The following is a 21,100-nucleotide window of genomic DNA, read 5'->3' as shown; positions in this document are numbered from 1 at the left end:
AAACTAAACTATATGATGGATCCAATCCCAAGCTGCACTCCCAATAGATGTGATTTCCTTCCAGGTATTTGGCCGATTAACTTTTCATAATGCCAACTAGAACCACAATCTCTCCATTATTAGTAACAAATAATATGATGATCATGAAGAATGCAAGGATTATTTAGAGTATTCAACAGCCAGTCTACTCTTAACTTTGTAGCCTCAGGAATACATATTTAGCACTTTTTGAAGGTTTGCAATGCAAGCTGATATTGTACTTGTAACTGTTACAAATTGCATTGATGCAAACAATATATATATATATATATATTAAAAAATAAAATTGAGAGCATATTTACTTATGTTAGTCCAGAATTTTATCTGTTGCCTAAATTCCTGTCCTCTCTATGATTATTTTGAAGGTGGTGAATGCAGAATGGGGTTAAGAGGGAGAGGTCGATCAGCCACGATTGAATGGCAGAGTAGACTTGATGGGCCGAATGGCCTAATTCTGCTCTTATGAACTTATGAATTGGGAAAGTTTAAGGACATGTGATGAAGAATAGGTTACAAGGAATGGCGGTATGAGATTATCCGAATTGACCCAAGAGCTGGCATTGATGGGCCAAATGGGCTCCGATGAGGTGAGAGAATGAGAAGTGCTTTTAACTAAAGATGGTGTGTACCAAGGGGTTTTACTGGCTAGCTCTTACTACTTCATTAAAGTATAGATAAATATTGCTGGAAGATTAATTAGCTGTGGGAACTTTACTGTCAGAGCATGATATTATTTCTTGCCCCGTGGTACACACCATCGTTAGTTGAAAGCACTTCTCATTCTCACACCTCCAGTCTAGTGCCAGACGTGGCCAGGAGGCTGAGCCCAGGCTGATGCTCTGACGCAGGCGAGGCTGGGGCCATCGCTCCTCCTCGGGGTTGTGGATGAAGTGGCAGCAGGTACCGTAGGGGCAGAAACTGGTGGTGTGCAAGGTAAGGCTTGTACTTGGGGTAGCGGCTGATGCCGTGGGCGAATTGGCACGTCGCTGTAGCGGCACATCGGGGAACGGGTTCCTCTGGAGTTGGAGCAGGGTTTGGCTGAAGTTGGAGCTGTCTGTGGGTCTGGGGCCGCTGGTGTTAGCGATCCGGGCTGTCAGTTGGCCCGGCTGGAGAGGCGGAGGCGAGCTGGGGTTGGCGCTTATCCACGCTGCCTGGGGTTCGGTGTCCTGTTGGTCCGGATATCTCAATTGGGGGATGGGGACGGGGGACGGTCCAGTGGGGGTTCAGCAGCGCTTTGCGGGTCTCCCCCCCCCCCCCCCCTCTGTCTCCCACCGAAAAAAGGGAAAATATGGGACCCAAACTATACTCACTGAATCAACAGCGCTTTGTTCAATTTTTATTTAAAGGTTTCGACCTTTGTCAAATCCCATGATTCCTTGCGTTTTTCGGAATACCGAACTCGCTTATTATTTTTAGTTCAGAGATACAATGCGGAAACAGGCCCTTGGGCCCACTGAATCTGCAACGACCAGTGATCTCTGCCCATTAACACTATCCTACACACACTACGGACATTTTAAAATATTTTTACACCAAGCCAATTAACCTACAAACCTGTACGTCTTTGGAGCGTGGGAGGAAACTGACGATCTTGAAGAAACCCCACGCGGTCACGTGGAGAATGTAAATAACTACAGACAGCACCCGTATTCGGGACACGTGCTTTTTATAACTTATTTATTGAATGGAATTCTATTTGTTTAAGCATTCATTCTTTGTATGAGATAAAGTACAGTTCTGTCTGCCTCTTGAAGCAATGAAAGACTGCATAGAAAGAGCCAGGAACACTCCCAGTAATCTAGTTGACTGTGCCGACTCGCCTCACTGTTTTTTGTGGGATCTTGCAGTGTGCAAACTGGCCATGTTTCCCCACGGAACGATGATTGTTGCACTTCATTATAATTCTCCAGATGTTGGTGTTTTTTTGTACAAGCCTTCGCCTATAGCAGGGCAGCAGAAAAACGATAAGGAATCTTCAGGAATATAGAAAAACGCTTTACGTCAAGGCTGCAACAGCTTCCTGTATTTCCCGTATGCAGAGCGACTGATGATCACGTGCACGTTGGCCAGACCGTCTTCTGGCAAGACGTCCACTTCCTGCACAGTGGCTTCCTTGTACAACCAGCTGGAGAGATGAAAGGCACAGTGTTACAGGTCTGCGTCGTTAAGTGACCATTTCTGTTCAGTGATCCACGAGAAACTTGTACTGAACAAACGCGCTTTCTTTGAGCAATACAAGTTAATCCTTTAAAAATGATCTTGAACACTAACTGATGTAGAACTTCATCCTCTGTTGCTTGTATTAAGTACACACTACAATAGTGACTATGTTTACTAATCTGAACAGTTTGTTCCTTTGAATTCTGACACGATATTCTGCATTTAACACAAGTGATCGAGATTGAATCTGCACTGTGCTCATTTTCACTATGTAAACAAAAGAACTTTGTTCAGAAGATATGCAATTTTAATTCTTACCTTAATTGAGGCCCAGCCAATTTTACTTTGATGGTGAGGATTAGTTTTCCTGTTGCTTGCAAAACTGCCTCCTCAATTTTCTTTTTTAGGTCATCCATTCCAAGTCCATGAAGGGCTGAAACTGCAATGGTGTTCGGATCTGCGGGTTGATAACTGTAAGGTGGAAAAATTACCCTCCAGTGTCTGGGATGAATCAAAGTCAAACAGACCTGAAACGGGCCCTGCTGGCCAATATGTCCCATCTAAAAAAGATACAAAGTGCTGGAGTAACTTAACGAGTCAGGCGGCATCTCTGGAGATGCTACCTGGCCACTGAGTTACTCCAGCACTTTGTGTCTTTTTTTTGTTAACTAGCATCTGCAGTTCCTTGTATGCCCCATGTAAGCTAGTCCTGTTTGCCCATATTCCCCCTAACCCATGTTCTGTTCTATACTGTTCTATGCTCTACCTGCATGCAGGCCAAACTCAGGATGAATAAATATTGATTAGGATGCAGGAGTTCATTTGGGTCTATGATTCGATACACCAAATTACATCAATCCATGTCATAAAAAAAGCGAGGAAATATAATATTAATGTGAAATATGCCTTTGGCCATTATATATGTTTTGTAGTATGCCCAACAATGACAATGTTCTTACCTGTTCACCAGATCAATTTTATTATGGACTTCAATAATAGAATTTAATAGTTCATTTGGCAGTTGGAGATTCTTGAGAATATTTAACACATTTACTTTCTGGTTGACAGTTTCAGGGTGACTTATGTCTCTGACGTGAACTATAACATCCTGGAAATATATAAAGAAAGAAGGGAAAATAATTAAGAAACTAAATGTTTATGGGAGATTCAAGATTCAATTTATTTGTCATTTGGACCCCTTGAGGTCCAAACGAAATGACGTTTCTGCAGCCATACATTACAAACAAATAGACCTAAGACACAACATAATTTACATAAACATCCATCACATCGCTGTGATGGAAGGCCAAAAAAACTTAAAAACTTATCTCTCCACTGCACTCCCCCCCCCCCCCCCCCCCCCCCCCCCCCCCCCCCCCCGATGTCAGAGTCAAAGTCAAAGCCCCCGGCTGGCGATGGCGATTGTCCCGCAGCCATTAAAGCCACGCCGGGTGGTGCGAGGTCGCACACCGGGTCTTGGTATTAGAGCCCCGGCGTGCGCTCGCAGAGTCCCGCGGCCATTGCAAGCCGCGCGGGGCGGTGCTGTAAGGCCCCGCTCCAGGAGCTCTTCAACCCCGCTACTCGGGCGGGAGAAGTCGCCGTTGCGGGAGCCCTGAAAAGCGGTCTCCCTCCAGGGACCCGCGGGCTCCCGGAGCCGAGCTCATGCAACACTGGAAGAATGGGAATACATTTTTGCAGTTTCTAATTTTCTTTTCATGGTTCTGAATGAGTTTATTAGATTCACACTAATCCTTCTTTGTTCTTTTGAAGAGCTCCAGTTTCTCTATCCTCTCTTGTGTACGTTTTCTATCATCATGAAGCCTCTTCTGTGGCATCCTCTGTCTTTGATATTCCTCCTGATGTAGGTACCCAAAATTAGACATTATATTTTGATGTGGCAGATCATCTAATGATAGTTCTGGTTACTATGAATGCCCTTTACTTCTCAATGCTGAGAGTACTGAGAGTGCTCTGGGCCAGATTGAGCATTGCTCCGAAAAAAGGATAAATGACACTCACAGCAAATGACCAGTTCATACAAATTAACATGAATAACACCCCGTCTAATATAATGCAATAAAAATATATTTATGTCTTGGGCATAGCTTTAAAGTGAAGGAGCAACGTTTAAAGGAGATGCGAGGGACATTTTCTTTACATACAGAGGGTGGTGAGTGCCTGGAATGCACTACTGCGGATGGTGATTGTGGCAATTATGATTTCGCATTTAAGGGACATTTGGATGAGCAGATGGATATAGAGGGAAAGGAAGGATATGGATAATGTGCAGGCAGATAGGAGTTGGTCATGGCATAATTCGGTCTCATGTGGGCAGAAGGGCCTGTCCCTGTGCTGTACTGTTCTATGTAAAAGATACAGCATGGAAACAAGCACTTCGGGCCACTGAGTCCACGCCAACCACTGATCACCCATTCACACTAGTTCTATCTTATCCCACTTCCTACACGCTAGGGGCAATTTACAGAGGCCGATTAACCTACAAACTCACGGGTCTTTGGTATGTGGTAGGAAACAGGAGCGTGTGGATGAAACCCAAGCGGTCACAGGGAGAACGTGCAAACTCCACACAGACAGCGCTTGAGATCAGGATCAAATCCGGGTCTCTGGCGCTGTGAGGCAGCAACTCTACCAGCCATGTCACCCGAATATTATAAATGCAAACAACTATGAATTAACCTTTCATAAACACAATAAGATGGAGTAACTCAGCGGGACAGGCAGCATCTCTGGAGAGAAGGAATGGGTGACGTTTCGGGTCGAGACCCTTCTTCAGACTGAAAGTCACGGGAAAGGGGAGCGAGAGATATAGATGACGACAGAGAGATATGGAGCGATATAAAGAGATATGGAGCAATAAACAAAAGATATGCAAAAAATTCACAATGATAAAGGAAACAGGCCATTGTTAGATGTTTATTGGGTAAAACGAGAAGCTGGTGTGACTGGAGGAACAGCACCTCATATTTTGCTTGGGCAACTTACAACCCAGTGGTATGAATATTGATTTCTCTAACTTCAAGTAACCCCGGCAGAACCCTGTAGCTGAAACAAGATACATTCCATGGCTTTTAAAAATAACAAGCCTATGCACTTGATAATAAATATTACATTTAGAAAACAAAACTTACTGAATACGCCACATCCTCCAGTGTGGCCGAGAAGGATTCAACTAATTTGTGGGGAAGTTGAGAGAGAAATCCAATGGTGTCAACATAAAGGACTGTCATGCGACTCGGAGTCAAGCCAGCATGAGTGGTAACATCGAGTGTAGCGAACAGCTGATCTCTAGGGTGAAGACCCGAGTCTCCAGTCAGGCTTTTGATCAGAGTGGTTTTGCCTGAGTTGAAAATATGAAAGGCACCGGGATTAAAACATATTCCATTGGGAAGAAAAGTTTGACGTGTTTTAGAAAACCTTCTAATGCTTTAGAAAATAACCCATAAAAAGATCCAGGTGCTGATGACCCAGCAACAACCTTTGGCGCTGTGTTAAAAATTCCCCAAAGGCATTAACAATAATGGACTGTGATGCAGCATTTGTAGCATATAAAAATCACCCAATTGTTCTTCATTTTCTGTTTTCTGGAGTAGAACCAAAATATTCCTTTGCATGTACCTTGCATGTTCCCAATAACCCTTTCTGGCTTAAGCCCTCCCTTCACCACCTCCAGTTTAAATTCCATTTGGAATATTTTGGAGGACCAAGAAACCAAGAATCACGTACACCGAATTTCATTAATGTAAGCATAGATGGAAATATTCTTTACTATTACTTTAGTTATTTATTATTTACAGTAAGAACATAGAAGATGACTAATTAGGTCACTGAATCATGCGATTTCCCAGGCTATAAGGATGTACTTTCCTCCATTCATGACGCCAAAGTAGAGATGGTTGAAGTTCTTAGGAGTAAATATCACCAGCAATTTGTCCTGGACTAGCCACATCGAAGCAATGGCCAGGAAAGAGTGCACCAATGCCTCTATTTTCTTAGAAGGCTTAGGAAGTTCGACATGTCCCCAACAACTCCCACCGACATCTACAGATGCACTGTAGAAAGCATTTTATCGAAATGCATCCTAGTATGGTTTGGGAACAGCTCCATCCAAGACTGCAAGGAATTGTAGAGAGTTGTGGACATAGCCCAGACCATCACGCAAACCAACCTCCCTTCTATTGACAAACACTTCACGCTGCCTCAGCAAGGCTACCAACATAAGCAAGGATGGATCTCACCCTGGTCTCTCCCTCTTCGGATCTCTTCCATCAGGCAAGAGGTACAAAAGTATGAAAACGCATATCTCCAGATTCAGGGACAGTTTCTTCCCAGCTGTTCTCAGACAACTGAACCATCCTATCACCAACTAGGGTGTGCTCCTGAGCTATCATCTATCTCATTGGAGATGCTCGAACTATCTTTAATCAAACTTTACTGGACTCTTATCTCAACATCAATCCCTTTATCACATACAGGTGCACAACCTTTTATCCGAAAGCCTTGGGACCAGACACTTTTCGTAATTCAGAATTTTTCGGCTTTCGGAATGGAAGATTTTTAGCGTAGATTTTAACGGCTGGCTCAGTGGTAGAGTGCTCGGCTCGTATCCGTAAGGTCGCGAGTTTGCGACTTGATCCCGGCAGTTACTCGATCGCGAGTTTGAGTCTTCAATGTAGATTTTTCTTGCAGAATAGGAGAGAATAGGGAGGGTTAGGCTGGGATCATTCTCTGCGAGATGATCTTAGTGCGGGAGACAAGTGTAGGAGAGGTGTACTGACTGTGTGGGCAGAACTTTGGAAGTGATTGCCCACCATTCTCAAAAGCCGCTGTGTCTCCCTGTCCCTCCAACTCCAGAGGAATCCGCTCCCCGATGCGCCGCTACGGCAACAAGTGGCAGTTCGCCCACAGCCCGAGCTGAGCCCCCTCATCCGCAACCCGGGTTCCTCTGGAGTTGGAGTGGGGCTGGGCTAGAGTTGTTGCTGGCTGTGAGTCTCTGGGATCTCCGTGCTTGCAGTGGGCCTGGGGGTCGGTGTCCCGATGTGGGGGCTCAGCTCGGGCTGTGGGCGAACTGCCACTTGTCGCTGTAGCGGCGCATCGGGGAGCGACTTCTGGTGGTCCTGACGTCTCTCAGCTCCTGTCCAGGGGGACGGCCGGAGACGTCAGGACCAACAGGAACCCGCTCCCTGATGGGCCGCTACAGCGACAAGTGGCAGTTCGCCCACAGCCCGAGCTGCGCCCCCTCATCCGCAACCCGGGTTCCTCTGGAGTTGGAGCGGGGCTGGGCTAGAGTTGCTGCTGGCTGTGAGTCTCTGGGATCTCCGTGCTTGCAGTCGGTGTCCCGTTGGTCCTGACGTCTCCGGTCACCCCCTGGAATGGAGCTGAGACTGGGAACTGTACCGCCCTTGCCCCCTCCCTCTGCAACTGCAAACAACCCCACAGTTCCCAGTCTCAGCTCCTGTACAGGGGGGTGGCCGGAGACGTCACAGCCCGAGCCATCAGCTTCTGTCCCTACGGGGACAGCGGAGAGCGTGTTCCTCTGAAATTGGAACGGGGCTGGGCTGCTGCTGGCTGTGGGTCTCTGGGTTCTCCGTGCTTGCAGTGGGCCTGGGGGTCGGTGTCCCGTTGGTCCTGACGTCTCCGGTGACTGGCACTGGCTCCAACGTGAAGACAGTGCAAAGCCCCCGCGCCGGTGCAATGCGCGGGGAGCTGGAGAGGGGAGGGAAGGGGTCACACACATGGCCGGGAAGCAGAGGGGTGTAGGTGGAGTGAAACTGAAGGGAGCGACAATTTGCTGCTGCCTGCCCGCTGAGTTAAAAAGTTCCCACGCAAGACTCACGATACACTGTGTATCGTGAGTCTACCGTGGGAACTTTTTAACTCAGCGGGCAGGCAGCAGCAGATTGTCAATTATTAACCCTCCCACGCAATATACCCTCACCTTCTCTTTTATGAATGGGGATTTAGTTCCCCTTTCTTCGAGGACCGACCGGAGGTTCCGCTGTCACCTCTGCGGGCCGCCCTCGGTGAACGTTTTCAAGGACCTTTCTTCAAGGACTGAAAAAATGTCCACTATTCGGAGGTTTTCGTTATTTGGATCTTCGGATAAAAGGTTGTGCACCTGTATCTGTACACTGTGAACTGCTTGATCATAATAATGTATGGTCTTTTCGCTGACTGGATAGCACACAACAAAAAGATTTTCACTGTACTTTGGTACACATGATAATAATAAAGTAAATGAACTACTTAATTAACATAGGGGATGTTTACTTAAATTATAGCTATTTTTGAATGGGGAAAGAACAGGGGAAAATATATCACTTGAGCATTATACTGAATTTTAATTGTATCAGATTTTTACCGAATGTTGAACTCACCGCAGTTAGTGTAGCCCATGACAGAAATAATTGGGAACTCTCTGCGTTTGCGTTGAGTTCTCAGCAACTGTCGTTTTCTTCTTAACTTCTCCAAGGCTCCTCTAATCTTTAGTTCCCTCTCCTTGAGGAGGCGTTGCTGAACCTCCATGAAGGTCTCACCTGGAAAATGGTGATTGTATGAAATTGACTGAACCATAAGAATGCACAAAGTAGTTTAGTTTAGAGATACAGCTCGGCCCACCGAGTCCATACCGACCAGCGATCCCCGCATATTAGCACTACCCTACATACACTAGGGACAATTTTACATTCATACCAATCGGATTAACCTACAAACCTGTACGTCTTTGGAGCATGGGAGGAAATCAAAGATCTTGGAAAAAACCCAAGCAGGTCAGAGGTAGAACGTGCAAACTCCGTACAGACAAGCACCCGTAGTCAGGATAGAACCCGGGTCTCCGGCGCTGTAAGTCAGAAGCTCTACCGCTCTGCCACTGCGCCAAGTATGAGCAGGAGTAGGCCACTCAGCCCCACAGGCCATTTCTACCATTCATTCCAGAAGAAATCTTACATCAGCTGCACCCGTCTACAAATACTGGTGGGCGGCACAGTGAGTAGCACACAACTCCTCCATCACCTGGATCCACCTACCGCTTGCCAGCTCTTGCCTCATCCCTCCCCCTCACCTCTTTATACTTGCTAGCTCCCCTCTATTTTTTTCAGTCCAGATGAAGTGTCCCAATCGGAAACATTGAGTGTCCATTTCCCTCCACAAGTGCTGCCTGGCACGCTGAGTTTCTTCAGCAGATAGTTTGTTGCTCCAGGTTCCAGCATCTGCCGTCTCTTGTGTCCCCTGTGAGTAATGCTATTGCCTCTCAGTTCCATCAACCTGAGTTTGATCCCATTTGTGTGTAACATCTCCCAAAGAAATGGTTTCCCTGGGTGCTCCAGTTTCCTCCCACATTCCAGATAAGTGCTGACTGGCAGACTAAATGGTCACTTCAAATTAGTCCTAGTATAACGTGAGTGATAGGAGAATCAGCGGAATTGATAGGCATGTGAAATAAACGGGTGAATGGGACAGATGGGAATGTATAGACTAGATCTGCCTCTTACATTATAAAAAGATAAAAATACAAGGGCCCCATATCTAATATCTTAAAATCCCAAAACAATTGATTTCTGCCTCAATTATATGCAGAATTTCAGATCTCCAGGTCTCTGGGGTCAAAGTTCCATTGATTCATTACCATCTCATTGAAGACATTTTTTCTCATCTTCTAAACTCCAAAATGTACAGAAATCAGTTTGCTTAAACACCCTATAATGGCAAATCTGCCATCCCAGGAATCAATCGAGTTAACCTTTGCTGCACTTCGTATTTTATAGGCATATTCTTTCTTAGGTAGGAAACTAGAGCTGTATGCATTAAAGACGTGGTCTCTCTAGGATACCATTCAGTTGGAACATGATCTCCCCACGTATTCAAATTCTCTTGCAAGGAAGGCCAACATATGAACCAATGATATTGGTAAGAAACTTAGCTGATGAAAGGCATGAAAGAGTTGAAATATTACCTGACCCCATAATATATCTGGATCCACCGCCTTGTTGGTCTAAGTGGGCCAATTCATTTTTCAGCTGGGACCTGCCAAATAAAGGCAAAACAATATTTAATTCAAATCGGCAGAAGACTCCCATAAGAAGAGGCTGCATTTCAGTAAATCCTGTTTAGAACCAGTGCCTACTGTAGTATAATTTTACAAAATACAAATTATATTTTAAAAGTAAAAAATAAATTAAAGCTCATGTAACCCCAGAATTTGAATGTTTAACATCTTTTCGATGTGAGCAAGTGCTTCTTTGTATTAGGATGGAGGATGGCTTGCTTCCACTTTGGTTGTGTCATAGAGTCATACAGCACAGAAACAGGCACTTCAGTCCCATTAGCCGATGCCAGCCAAGATGCCCCATCTGCATTAGTCTCACTGGCCTGCGTGCTTGGCTCTTATTCCTGTGAAAGTTTCCTATCGATGTACTTGGATAATGTATTTTAAATGTTATTATAATAAGGCTGCCCAGTGGTGCAGCAGTAGAGTTGCTGCCTTACAGTTCCAGGGATCTGGGTTTGATCCTTACTACGTTTCAAAGGTCTTCTATTGTCACGTGTACCAATTAAGGTACAGTGATATGTGAATTACCATACAGCTATACTGAAAAAAAGCAACAAGACACGCAGCTACATAAAAGTCAACATAAACATCCACCACAGCCGATTCCCCACATTCCTCACTGTGATGGAAGACAATAAAATCTAATCTTCTTCCTCCGTGGTCGGAGCAGTCGAACCATCCGTTGGTACGATCAAAGCACCCGAAGTCGGCGGTCGAAGCCCCCACGTCGGGGCAATGGAAGCACCCGTGTTGGGGCAGTCGAAGCTCCTGCAGCTTGGAGATCCCGATGTCAGTCTCTGACCAGAGACCGCGAGCTCCACGATGTTAAAGTCTGCAGGCATGCGCGGTAGAGCTCAGAGGTCGATCGCTGGCACAGGGATCGCGAGCTCCGCGATGTTGAAGTCCCACAGGTTTCCACGGTGGAGCTCTCAAATTCAGTCTGCAACAAAGGCCGCCAACTCCTCGATGTTAGGCCGCAGGGCGGACGGAGATACGGTACGGAAAAAAAAATCGCATTAAAGGTAAGAGATTAGAAAAGGTTTCCCCCAACCCCCCACATAAAACAAACTGAAGGACACTAAAAACATACATTTAACACATACTAAAAATACAACGAAGAAGAAAGGAACTGTTGGCGAGGCAGCCATTGCTGGCCCCACCCGGTTATGCTGTCGGGACCTTAACCCTCCGCAGCCGTCGCTGCAGGCGTCCAAATGTGCAGACAAGGTAAAAAGTCCAGGTAAGTCCTGAAACGGTGCCTCCCCACCGGAGACCGCTGCTTCAATTTGGTGTAGGCCGCAGGCCAGCAGTCGGAGATTTAAAGTTCACGCCGCAGCCAGAAGCACCGCAGACGGCAGGGCCAGCAGTCGAAGCTCCCTTCCAGAGGTCCCCAGCGAGGGACCGCGCTCCTGATGGCAAGTCCACGCCGCATCCGCGGTAGAAGTTGCCGCGGTCCGGCATTTGGAGCTTCTTCTTCCCCCGGGTCCCCCACGAGGGATCCCAGGCTGCAGACCCCGCGCTAGCTGGAGCTCTGCAGACCGTGTCCCGAAGATGTGCGGGGTTGTATGTTAATTGACCTCTATAAGATGGCCTCCAACCTATAGGGAGTGCATGCAAAAGTGGGATAACATAGAAACATAGAAATTAGGTGCAGGAGTAGGCCATTCGGCCCTTCGAGCCTGCACCGCCATTCAATATGATCATGGCTGATCATCCAACTCAGTATCCCGTACCTGCCTTCTCTCCATACCCCCTGATCCCCTTAGCCACAAGGGCCACATCTCTCTTAAATATAGCCAATGAACTGGCCTCAACTACCCTCTGTGGCAGAGAGTTCCAGAGATTCACCACTCTCTGTGTGAAAAAAGTTCTTCTCATCTCGGTTTTAAAGGATTTCCCCTTTATCCTTAAGCTGTGACCCCTTGTCCTGGACTTCCCTAACATCGGGAACAATCTTCCTGCATCCAGCCTGTCCAACCCCTTAAGAATTTTGTAAGTTTCTATAAGATCCCCTCTCAATCTTCTAAATTCTAGAGAGTATAAACCAAGTCTATCCAGTCTTTCTTCATAAAACAGTCCTGACATCCCAGGAATCAGTCTGGTGAACCGTCTCTGCACTCCCTCTATGGCAATAATGTCCTTCCTCAGATTTGGAGACCAAAACTGTACGCAATACTCCAGGTGTGGTCTCACCAAGACCCTGTACAACTGCAGTAGAACCTCTCTGCTCCTATACTCAAATCCTTTTGCAATGAAAGCTAACATACCATTCGCTTTCTTTACTGCCTGCTGCACCTGCATGCCTACCTTCAATGACTGGTGTACCATGACACCCAGGTCTCGCTGCATCTCCCCCTTTCCCAATCGGCCACCATTTAGATAATAGTCTGCTTTCCTGTTCTTGCCACCAAAATGGATAACCTCACATTTATCCACATTATACTGCATCTGCCAAACATTTGCCCACTCACCCAGCCTATCCAAGTCACCCTGCAGTCTCCTAGCATCCTCCTCACAGCTAACACTGCCCCCCAGCTTAGTGTCATCCGCAAACTTGGAGATATTGCCTTCAATTCCCTCATCCAGATCATTAATATATATTGTAAATAGCTGGGGTCCCAGTACTGAGCCTTGGGGTACCCCACTAGTCACTGCCTGCCATTGTGAAAAGGACCCGTTTACTCCTACTCTTTGCTTCCTGTTTGCCAGCCAGTTCTCTATCCACATCAATACTGAACCCCCAATGCCTTGTGCTTTAAGTTTGTATACTAATCTCTTATGTGGGACCTTGTCGAAAGCCTTCTGGAAGTCCAGATACACCACATCCACTGGTTCTCCCCTATCAACGCTACTAGTTACATCCTCAAAAAATTCTATAAGATTCGTCAGACATGATTTACCTTTCGTAAATCCATGCTGACTTTGTCCAATGATTTCACCACTTTCCAAATGTGCTGCTATCCCATCTTTAATAACTGACTCTAGCAGTTTCCCCACTACCGATGTTAGACTAACTGGTCTGTAATTCCCCATTTTCTCTCACCCTCCCTTCTTAAAAAGTGGGGTTACGTTTGCCACCCGCCAATCTTCAGGAACTACTCCGGAATCTAAAGAGTTTTGAAAGATTATTACTAATGCATCCACTATTTCTGGAGCTACTTCCTTAAGTACTCTGGGATGCAGCCTATCTGGCCCTGGGGATTTATCGGCCTTTAATCCATTCAGTTTACCCAACACCACTTCCCGGCTAACCTGGATTTCACTCAATTCCTCCAACTCCTTTGACCCGCGGTCCCCTACTATTTCCGGCAAATTATGTATGTCTTCCTTAGTGAAGACGGAACCAAAGTAGTTATTCAATTGGTCCGCCATATCCTTGTTCCCCATGATCAACTCGCCTGTTTCTGACTGCAAGGGACCTACATTTGTTTTAACTAATCTCTTTCTTTTCACGTATCTATAAAAACTTTTGCAGTCAGTTTTTATGTTCCCTGCCAGTTTTCTTTCATAATCTATTTTTCCTTTCCTAATTAAGCCCTTTGTCCTCCTCTGCTGGTCTTTGAATTTCTCCCAGTCCTCCGGTATGCTGCTTTTTCTGGCTAATTTGTACGCATCATCCTTCGCTTTGATACTATCCCTGATTTCCCTTGTTATCCACGGATGTACTACCTTCCCTGATTTATTCTTTTGCCAAACTGGGATGAACAATTTTTGTAGTTCATCCATGCAGTCTTTAAATGTCTTCCATTGCATATCCACCGTCAACCCTTTTAGAATTAATTGCCAGTCAATCTTGGCCAATTCATGTCTCATACCCTCAAAGTTACCTTTCTTTAAGTTCAGAACCATTGTTTCTGAATTAACAATGTCACTCTCCATCCTAATGAAGAACTCAACCATATTATGGTCACTCTTGCCCAAGGGGGCACGTACAAGAAGATTGCTAACTAACCCTTCCTCATTACTCAATACCCAGTCTAAAATAGCCTGCTCTCTCGTTGGTTCCTCTACATGTTGATTTAGATAACTATCCCGCATACATTCCAAGAAATCCTCTTCCTCAGCACCCCTGCCAATTTGATTCACCCAATCTATATGTAGATTGAAGTCACCCATTATAACCGTTTTGCCTTTGTCGCACGCATTTCTAATTTCCTGTTTGATACCATCTCCAACTTCACTACTACTGTTAGGTGGCCTGTACACAACACCCACCAGCGTTTTCTGCCCCTTAGTGTTTCGCAGCTCTACCCATACCGATTCCACATCCTCCAAACTAATGTCCTTCCTTTCCATTGCATTAATCCCCTCTCTAATCAGTAACACTACCCCACCTCCTTTTCCTTTCTGTCTATCCCTCCTGAATATTGAATATCCCTGGATGTTCAGCTCCCAGCCTTGGTCACCCTGGAGCCATGTCTCCGTGATCCCAACTATATCATAGTCATTAATAGCTATCTGCACATTCAACTCATCCACCTTATTCCGAATGCTCCTTGCATTGAGACACAAAGCCTTCAGGCTTGTTTTTACAACACTCTTACCCCTTATACAATTATGTTGAAAAGTGGCCCTTTTTGATTTTTGCCCTGGTTTTGTCTGCCTGCCACTTTTACTTTTCACCTTGCTACCTATTTCTTCTACCCTCATTTTACACCCTTCGGTCTCTACGCTCACACATTTAAGAAACCCTTTCCCTTTAACTCCATCCTCCACTGTCCCATTCAACACCCCACCCCCCTTATTCAGTTTAAAGCTACCCGTGTAGCAGTGGCAAACCTGCCTGCCAGAATGCTGGTCCCACACCTGTTAAGATGCAATCCGTCCCTTTTGTACAGTTCCCCCTTACCCCAAAACAGATCCCAGTGATCTAAGAATCTAAATCCCTGCCCCGTGCACCAGTTCCTCAGCCACACGTTCAGGTCCCGTATCTCCCTGTTCCTGCTCTCGCCAGCACGGGGAACTGGAAGCAAACCGGAGATAACAACCCTGGAGGTCCTGCTTTTCAACATTTTTCCGAGCTCTCTAAAGTCACGCTGCAGAATATTCATCCCCTTCTTTCCGACATCGTTTGTGCCGACATGCACTACCACTTCCGGATGTTCACCTTCGCCCTTGAGGATTTTCTGCACTCTGTCCGTGACATCCTGGATCCTGGCACCGGGAAGGCAGCACACCATCCTCGCATCCCGTCTGTTGCCGCAGAAACCCCTGTCCGTACCTCTCACGATGGAGTCTCCCACTACAATGGCCTTGCCTGCCTTAGTGTGAATGGGTGATCAATGGTCAGCGTGATTTCAGTGGGCTGAAGGACATGTTTCCATGCTATAATCTCTAAATTAAATTAGATTCCAATTATACAAACAATGTTGAGAACCAAAGAAAGCTGAATTTAATCTTCATTTCTTATTGAAAAATAAAAAGGCAGAGTTTAATATTCTTGATTTGTTAGGGTGTCAAGGGTTATGGGGAGGAGGTAGGAGATTGTGAAGGAAATATAGACCGGTCATGAATGAATGGCGATGGGCCCAATGGTCTAATTCTGCTCCTATGACTTATGAAAGCTGACACTTTCTTTCAATCTGAATTCAGTGTCAAGTATTAAAGATCAAAGTACAGCGTTTTGTGACAAATTGTACTGTCTAACAATGTGAGCAATTTATGCAACAGTGTTGATGATGAAAAGGACGTACAGCCTTACCTCAGGTATGGGATCTCGGCGAGTGCTATCTGCATTTTGGCCTCTTTGGTACGAGCATTGCAACGGAAGATATGAAGGACAACGGAATACCTATCAAAAACTTTAACGCCCCAGGCAGATTTTAACTCTTTCTGAAATACACAGAAACAAATATTTTAAGAACTATTCTGCACAAAATGAGCCATGGAATAAAATGGCAAATAAGTATTGTGTAAAGTTTTTATAAACTTTCAGTTAAAACATAATTATCTATACTTTTAAAGACACAACATGTTGGAGTAACTCAGCAGTTCAGGCAGCATCTCTGGAGAACATGGATAGGCAACGTTTCGGATAGGAAGCCTTCTTCAGTCCGATTCTGGGGGGAGAATGTCAGGACAAAGTGTGGCAGGTAATAGTTGAACACAGGCGAGAGGGGATTTGTTAGGCAGAGGATTGGACAAAGGGATAAAGGACAGAAATTAAAACGGAAGGTGTGAGACAAAAGGATTGAAGAGTTGCGAATTGTGAAGCCAGAGGAAGGAATATCCTCAAAAATAAAATCTAAAAACCTTGAATTTTATTCCTCTGCTTAATTTTCCTAATTCTTCATTAATCATTCAACATATAATGTAATACATCATGAACTATTTTTACTTAGTGCGCTCTGCTTAACGATAAATGCATCTTTACCTCCGATAATGCAGACAGTCTCTCAACGTTCATAAACACGGCAGTAATCTGTGGCATCCCTTTTATTATTTCTGTAAAACAGTTGTATTTGAATTTAATTGTTTAAACCATAATTACATTACAAGAGCAGCTACTATTCAAAATCACTTCATTGTTTTCAAATTTTTCTTAGTAGTCTTGAGTATAAGAAAATCTTATAACAATAGAAGACTTTTGCTGCAACAAAGCTTTGCCAAAGTAGTTTGGTCCAATAACAATACTATTGTGCATTACTGTACTAAGAAGCCAGTGTTTCACTGAAGTGAGCTTGTATGGCAGGCTACAGCAACTTCATAACATTAAGTTACTTTTAATGCACTTTCATAAAGTTCAGTAAGACATTTACAAATTATTTGTTTGGTGAATGGAAAATGCAGTCTACAGATATATCTAGATATCAGTACCATTTTCAAAATATATAATCCAGACTCTTTGTTACCAGTAAGAGTCTGTAAGACCTGTACGAAATTGTTACCTGTAAGAGTCTCAAAATTGCCTTTGCCAAAAATTAGTTTGTTATCTGGACTTTTTGTGGAAAGGATAAGTTTATCAACAACTTGCCAGTTGGGCAGGGTATTCACAAGTGCAACTGCTTCAGCCATCTGAAGTTCACCTTGTGAAGGAAGAAAGAAAGAATAATATGAATTGAACTGTACAACGTGCAACAGCATCAGGTCAGAGTAATCCAGCTCCAACTCTGGTGAGGGCAAATAAATACCCTGCTAATGTACAAGAGAAAACAATTATAAAACCAATACATATGCAAACAATTAACAAGAGAAAAGTGCAAATTAAGAATATTTTAAGTTTTAAAATACAGACGAAATGAATTGCAGCAGGAGATTGCGTGACAAGACTAAATTTCAATGTTAATGCAGTCTACAGTCACATTCAGACACAAATGACAAGAGCACAATTATTGAATAGTCATAGAGGCACACAGACATGGGAACAGGCCCTTTGTGTCTACCTGCCCATGCAGAGCAAGATGCCCCATCTATGCTGGTTATAAGTAACAGGAGCAGAATTAGGCCATTCGGCCCATCAAGTTTACTTCGCCATTCAATCATGACTTATCTATCTCCCCCTCCTGCCTTCTCCCCATAACCACAAAACCATGATGGCTTTGGCCTATTTTATCATGAACTTCTGTACTCCGTAACCTCATCCTTTATAATGGACTCTTACCTACCATTGACTAACCGGTTAGACTAACCGGTTTATAGTTCCCACTATACTGCTTTGCTCCCTTCCTGTACAGCGGTTAACATCAGCAATTTTACAATCCTACCTGCCCATGTTTGGCCCATATTCGTCTACACCTTTTCTATCCATGTACCTGTCCAAATGTCTTTTAAATGTTTTTCTAGTACCTGCCTTAACAACTTCCTCTGGCAGCTTCCATATACCCACCACCCTGTGTGTGAAAAAGTTGCTGCTCAGGTTGCTCTTATAGACTGTGCATTCCCCTCAAGTTCCAGATTATTTGGTGTAAGAGTCTGCCATGGTTTTCCTCACATGCTTATTCTTCTGCCCAATCCTTGCTTTGTTATTTCGTTTATCAAAGGGCCTATCACATTTCCTTTTAAAATAACGTTTCTACATTTGTCTCCAACAATGGTCAGTGTTTGAAAGGACATTTAATTCTCCACATAAATTATGTGGAGTTGGTGGCCTAAAGGCCTGCTCCATTCTGTATGACTGTGATTCTATCTCCTTCCACCTGCACAGGATGGCACAGTGGTGCAGCTGCTGCCTTACAGCACCAGAGACCTGGGTTCAGTCTTGGCCCCTGGTGCTGTCTTTGTGGCGTTTACACGTTCTCCCTGGGGCCAAGACTGAACCCGGGTCTCTGGTGCTGTAGTTCCCACTCACATCCCAAAAGACAAATCCCAGGCCCATCACCCTGCTGAACTCACAGGCCCGACGCTAGCTATCTTTATACTCTTTTATCTGTATATATTTATTGCCTATGTACTACTTTAATTCATCCACATTGCACATATTGTTTTAACCAGTATTTTTACTACCTTGTACTCTGATTAGATGCTAAACTGCATTTAGTTGTACCTGTACTCGTATTTGTGCAATGACAATAAAGTTGAATCAAATCAAATCAGATCAAATCATATTATACCCGTCTCCATCAAAGTTTGCCATCATGCCGTCAGTCCATTCATCCCTGTCATTGATATAAATTGTAAAATGTTTTGGTCCTAGCACTGATAGGCTCATTTTTCCAGCATGGAACAGGCCCTTTTGGCCCATCTTGCCCACTCTGGCCAAGATGGTCCATCTTACTAGTCCTAAATGACTGTATTTGGCCCATATCCCTCTAATCCTGTTTGATCCATGTACCTTTTCTAACTGTTTCTTAAATGCTATGATTGTACCTACCTCAACTATCTCCTCTGGCACACTCACCACTCTGTGAAAAAGTTGTCTCTCAGGTTCCTATTAAATTTTTCCCCCCTCACCTTAAACCTATGTCCTCTGGTAATGCAGATGAAATGTGTAGGAAGGAACTGCAGTTCTAGTTATACACCGAAATATACACAAAATGATAGAGTAACTCAGCAGGACAGACAGCATCTCTGGAGAGAAGGAATGGGTGACTTTTCGGGTCAAGACCCTTCTTCAGAGTTGGTGGTACACTACTCATTACATCTTGCCCCATTTATCCCTATTCTTGCTGGAGGCCAGTTCATTTGGCTATATTTAAGAGGGAGTTAGATGTGGCCCTTGTGGCTAAAGGTATCAGGGGGTATGGAGAGAAGGCAGGTACAGGATACTGGGTTGGATGATCAGCCATGATCATATTAAATGGCAGTGCAGGCTCGAAGGGCCAAATGCCCTACTCCTGCACCTATTTTCTATGTTTCTATTCTCTATCCCCCATTAGCCAGCAACCTTCAATATATGTTAATATGTTACCTCCTACACCATATTTTCCACAAACATCTTTGAAGCAGCTCATTTTTGTATATAACATTGAAATGCATTTTATATTAGTTAATTACAATTTTACCTGTGGTGAGATATTGTTTCTTCTCTCCCCACTTGACATTTGGATGGACAATAAATACTCTATGTCCATCTTCAGAAAAAGCAGATAATTGTTCCTGAAGCAGCTCTTCATATTCACTGCCTTCGATTTCACTGTTATGTTCTGTTGTCACCTCATCATCCTCATCACTTTGCTTTCCACTTTTTGATTTTGTACTGCAGGTACCTTTGTTGCTTTTAAAAAAACATTCGCTTGTGGCAAAACACCGGACAAAGTGGCGTGATAAATTTTGGGGACATTGATTTTCTCTTAGAATATGAGAGGCATTTCCATTCATCAGAGACAGTTTTGACCGGAGAAACAATAAGTCGGGTATCCTTCTACGTAATGGAATTAAACATATTTTCCAAGAGTGTAGTCTGTTCAAAGGATACAGTAAAGGAATTTTAGAGACATTCCTTAGCAATCCCATTGCTGCAAACAGCATTTGACACCAAAGTTAAAATACTTAAGTTTTTAAGCCCACATGCTGACGGCATCTTCATGTTAGCTAACTGATCCTCAATTCCATATAACCAGCTCCGGCCATGTTGAGTATAGTATTAAAAGGAAAACACTGGAACCAAATTTAAATGCTGAGAAGCCACACAAGGATCTGCAGAAGGTGGAATATTGAGCAAAACCCAACTTGCTGGAGGAACTCAGCGGGCCAGGCAGCATCTGGGAGAGAAATAAACGCACGACTTCTCGGGTAGGGACCCTTCTTCAGACTGATTAAATGCCAGGAAATGTTGCAGGTTCTTGACAACCTGAAATTGATGCCTAAGTTTAAGTCTTCATAGAAATAATCTCCAATCTTGACACCCAGACATTGATGCTTGGATCTTCAGAGAAATAATCTCAATTCAGAATTCTGTGCTACAACCTTCATCCTTTGATCATGCACAAAAAAACAAGCTTCAGCCGTCTAACAGGGACACAATTTACCTCCAAACATTGCAGAGACTCACTCCTTCCTATGTTTACATCGAAGATATAGACACAAAATGCTGGACAGGCCGCATCTCTGGGTGGAGGGAATATGTTTACATATTCTGTTGCGCTGCTGCTGCTGCTGCTGCTGCTGCTGCAAGGAAGACTTTAATCGTGTTCAAGAAGGAACTGCAGATGCTGGAAGATCGAAGGTACACAAAAATGCTGCAGTCTTTAATCGTTCTCTCTGGGCCGTGTGACAATAAAAGAGACTCTTGTGTCTCTTGACACGAGAAAAGCCTCAGCCGTTCACGTCAAAGATTCTAGAGGAGCTCTATAATCTTTAGTTCAAGGGCATTTAAAGTAGCTCTGTCTTCCCAACAACACTTCTTTCCTGGCTTAATCCCTCCCTTCACCACCTCCACAGTTTAAATCCCATGTG

General features: G+C 44.4%; 1 protein-coding gene across 1 annotated transcript; it reads right to left on the bottom strand.

Annotated features, from left to right (window-relative positions):
- Nucleotides 1–1,699: 1,699 nt before the first annotated feature.
- On the bottom strand, nt 1,700–21,100 carry gtpbp6 (GTP binding protein 6 (putative)). Its single transcript, XM_055636469.1, has 10 exons — nt 19,708–21,100; nt 17,155–17,292; nt 16,641–16,711; nt 15,969–16,099; nt 10,172–10,242; nt 8,595–8,753; nt 5,349–5,557; nt 3,159–3,307; nt 2,518–2,670; nt 1,700–2,164 (listed from the first exon to the last, which is right to left on the bottom strand). Exons 1-10 carry the CDS (start codon nt 20,171–20,173, stop codon nt 2,041–2,043), a joined length of 1,671 nt encoding a protein of 556 aa, XP_055492444.1. The 5' UTR covers nt 20,174–21,100; the 3' UTR covers nt 1,700–2,040.

This window comes from Leucoraja erinacea, chromosome 6, assembly GCF_028641065.1.
Source record: "Leucoraja erinacea ecotype New England chromosome 6, Leri_hhj_1, whole genome shotgun sequence".
NCBI lineage: Eukaryota > Metazoa > Chordata > Chondrichthyes > Rajiformes > Rajidae > Leucoraja > Leucoraja erinaceus.
The sequence above is the reverse complement of the archived record's forward strand: the minus strand, read 5'-3'. Positions and strand labels throughout refer to the sequence as shown.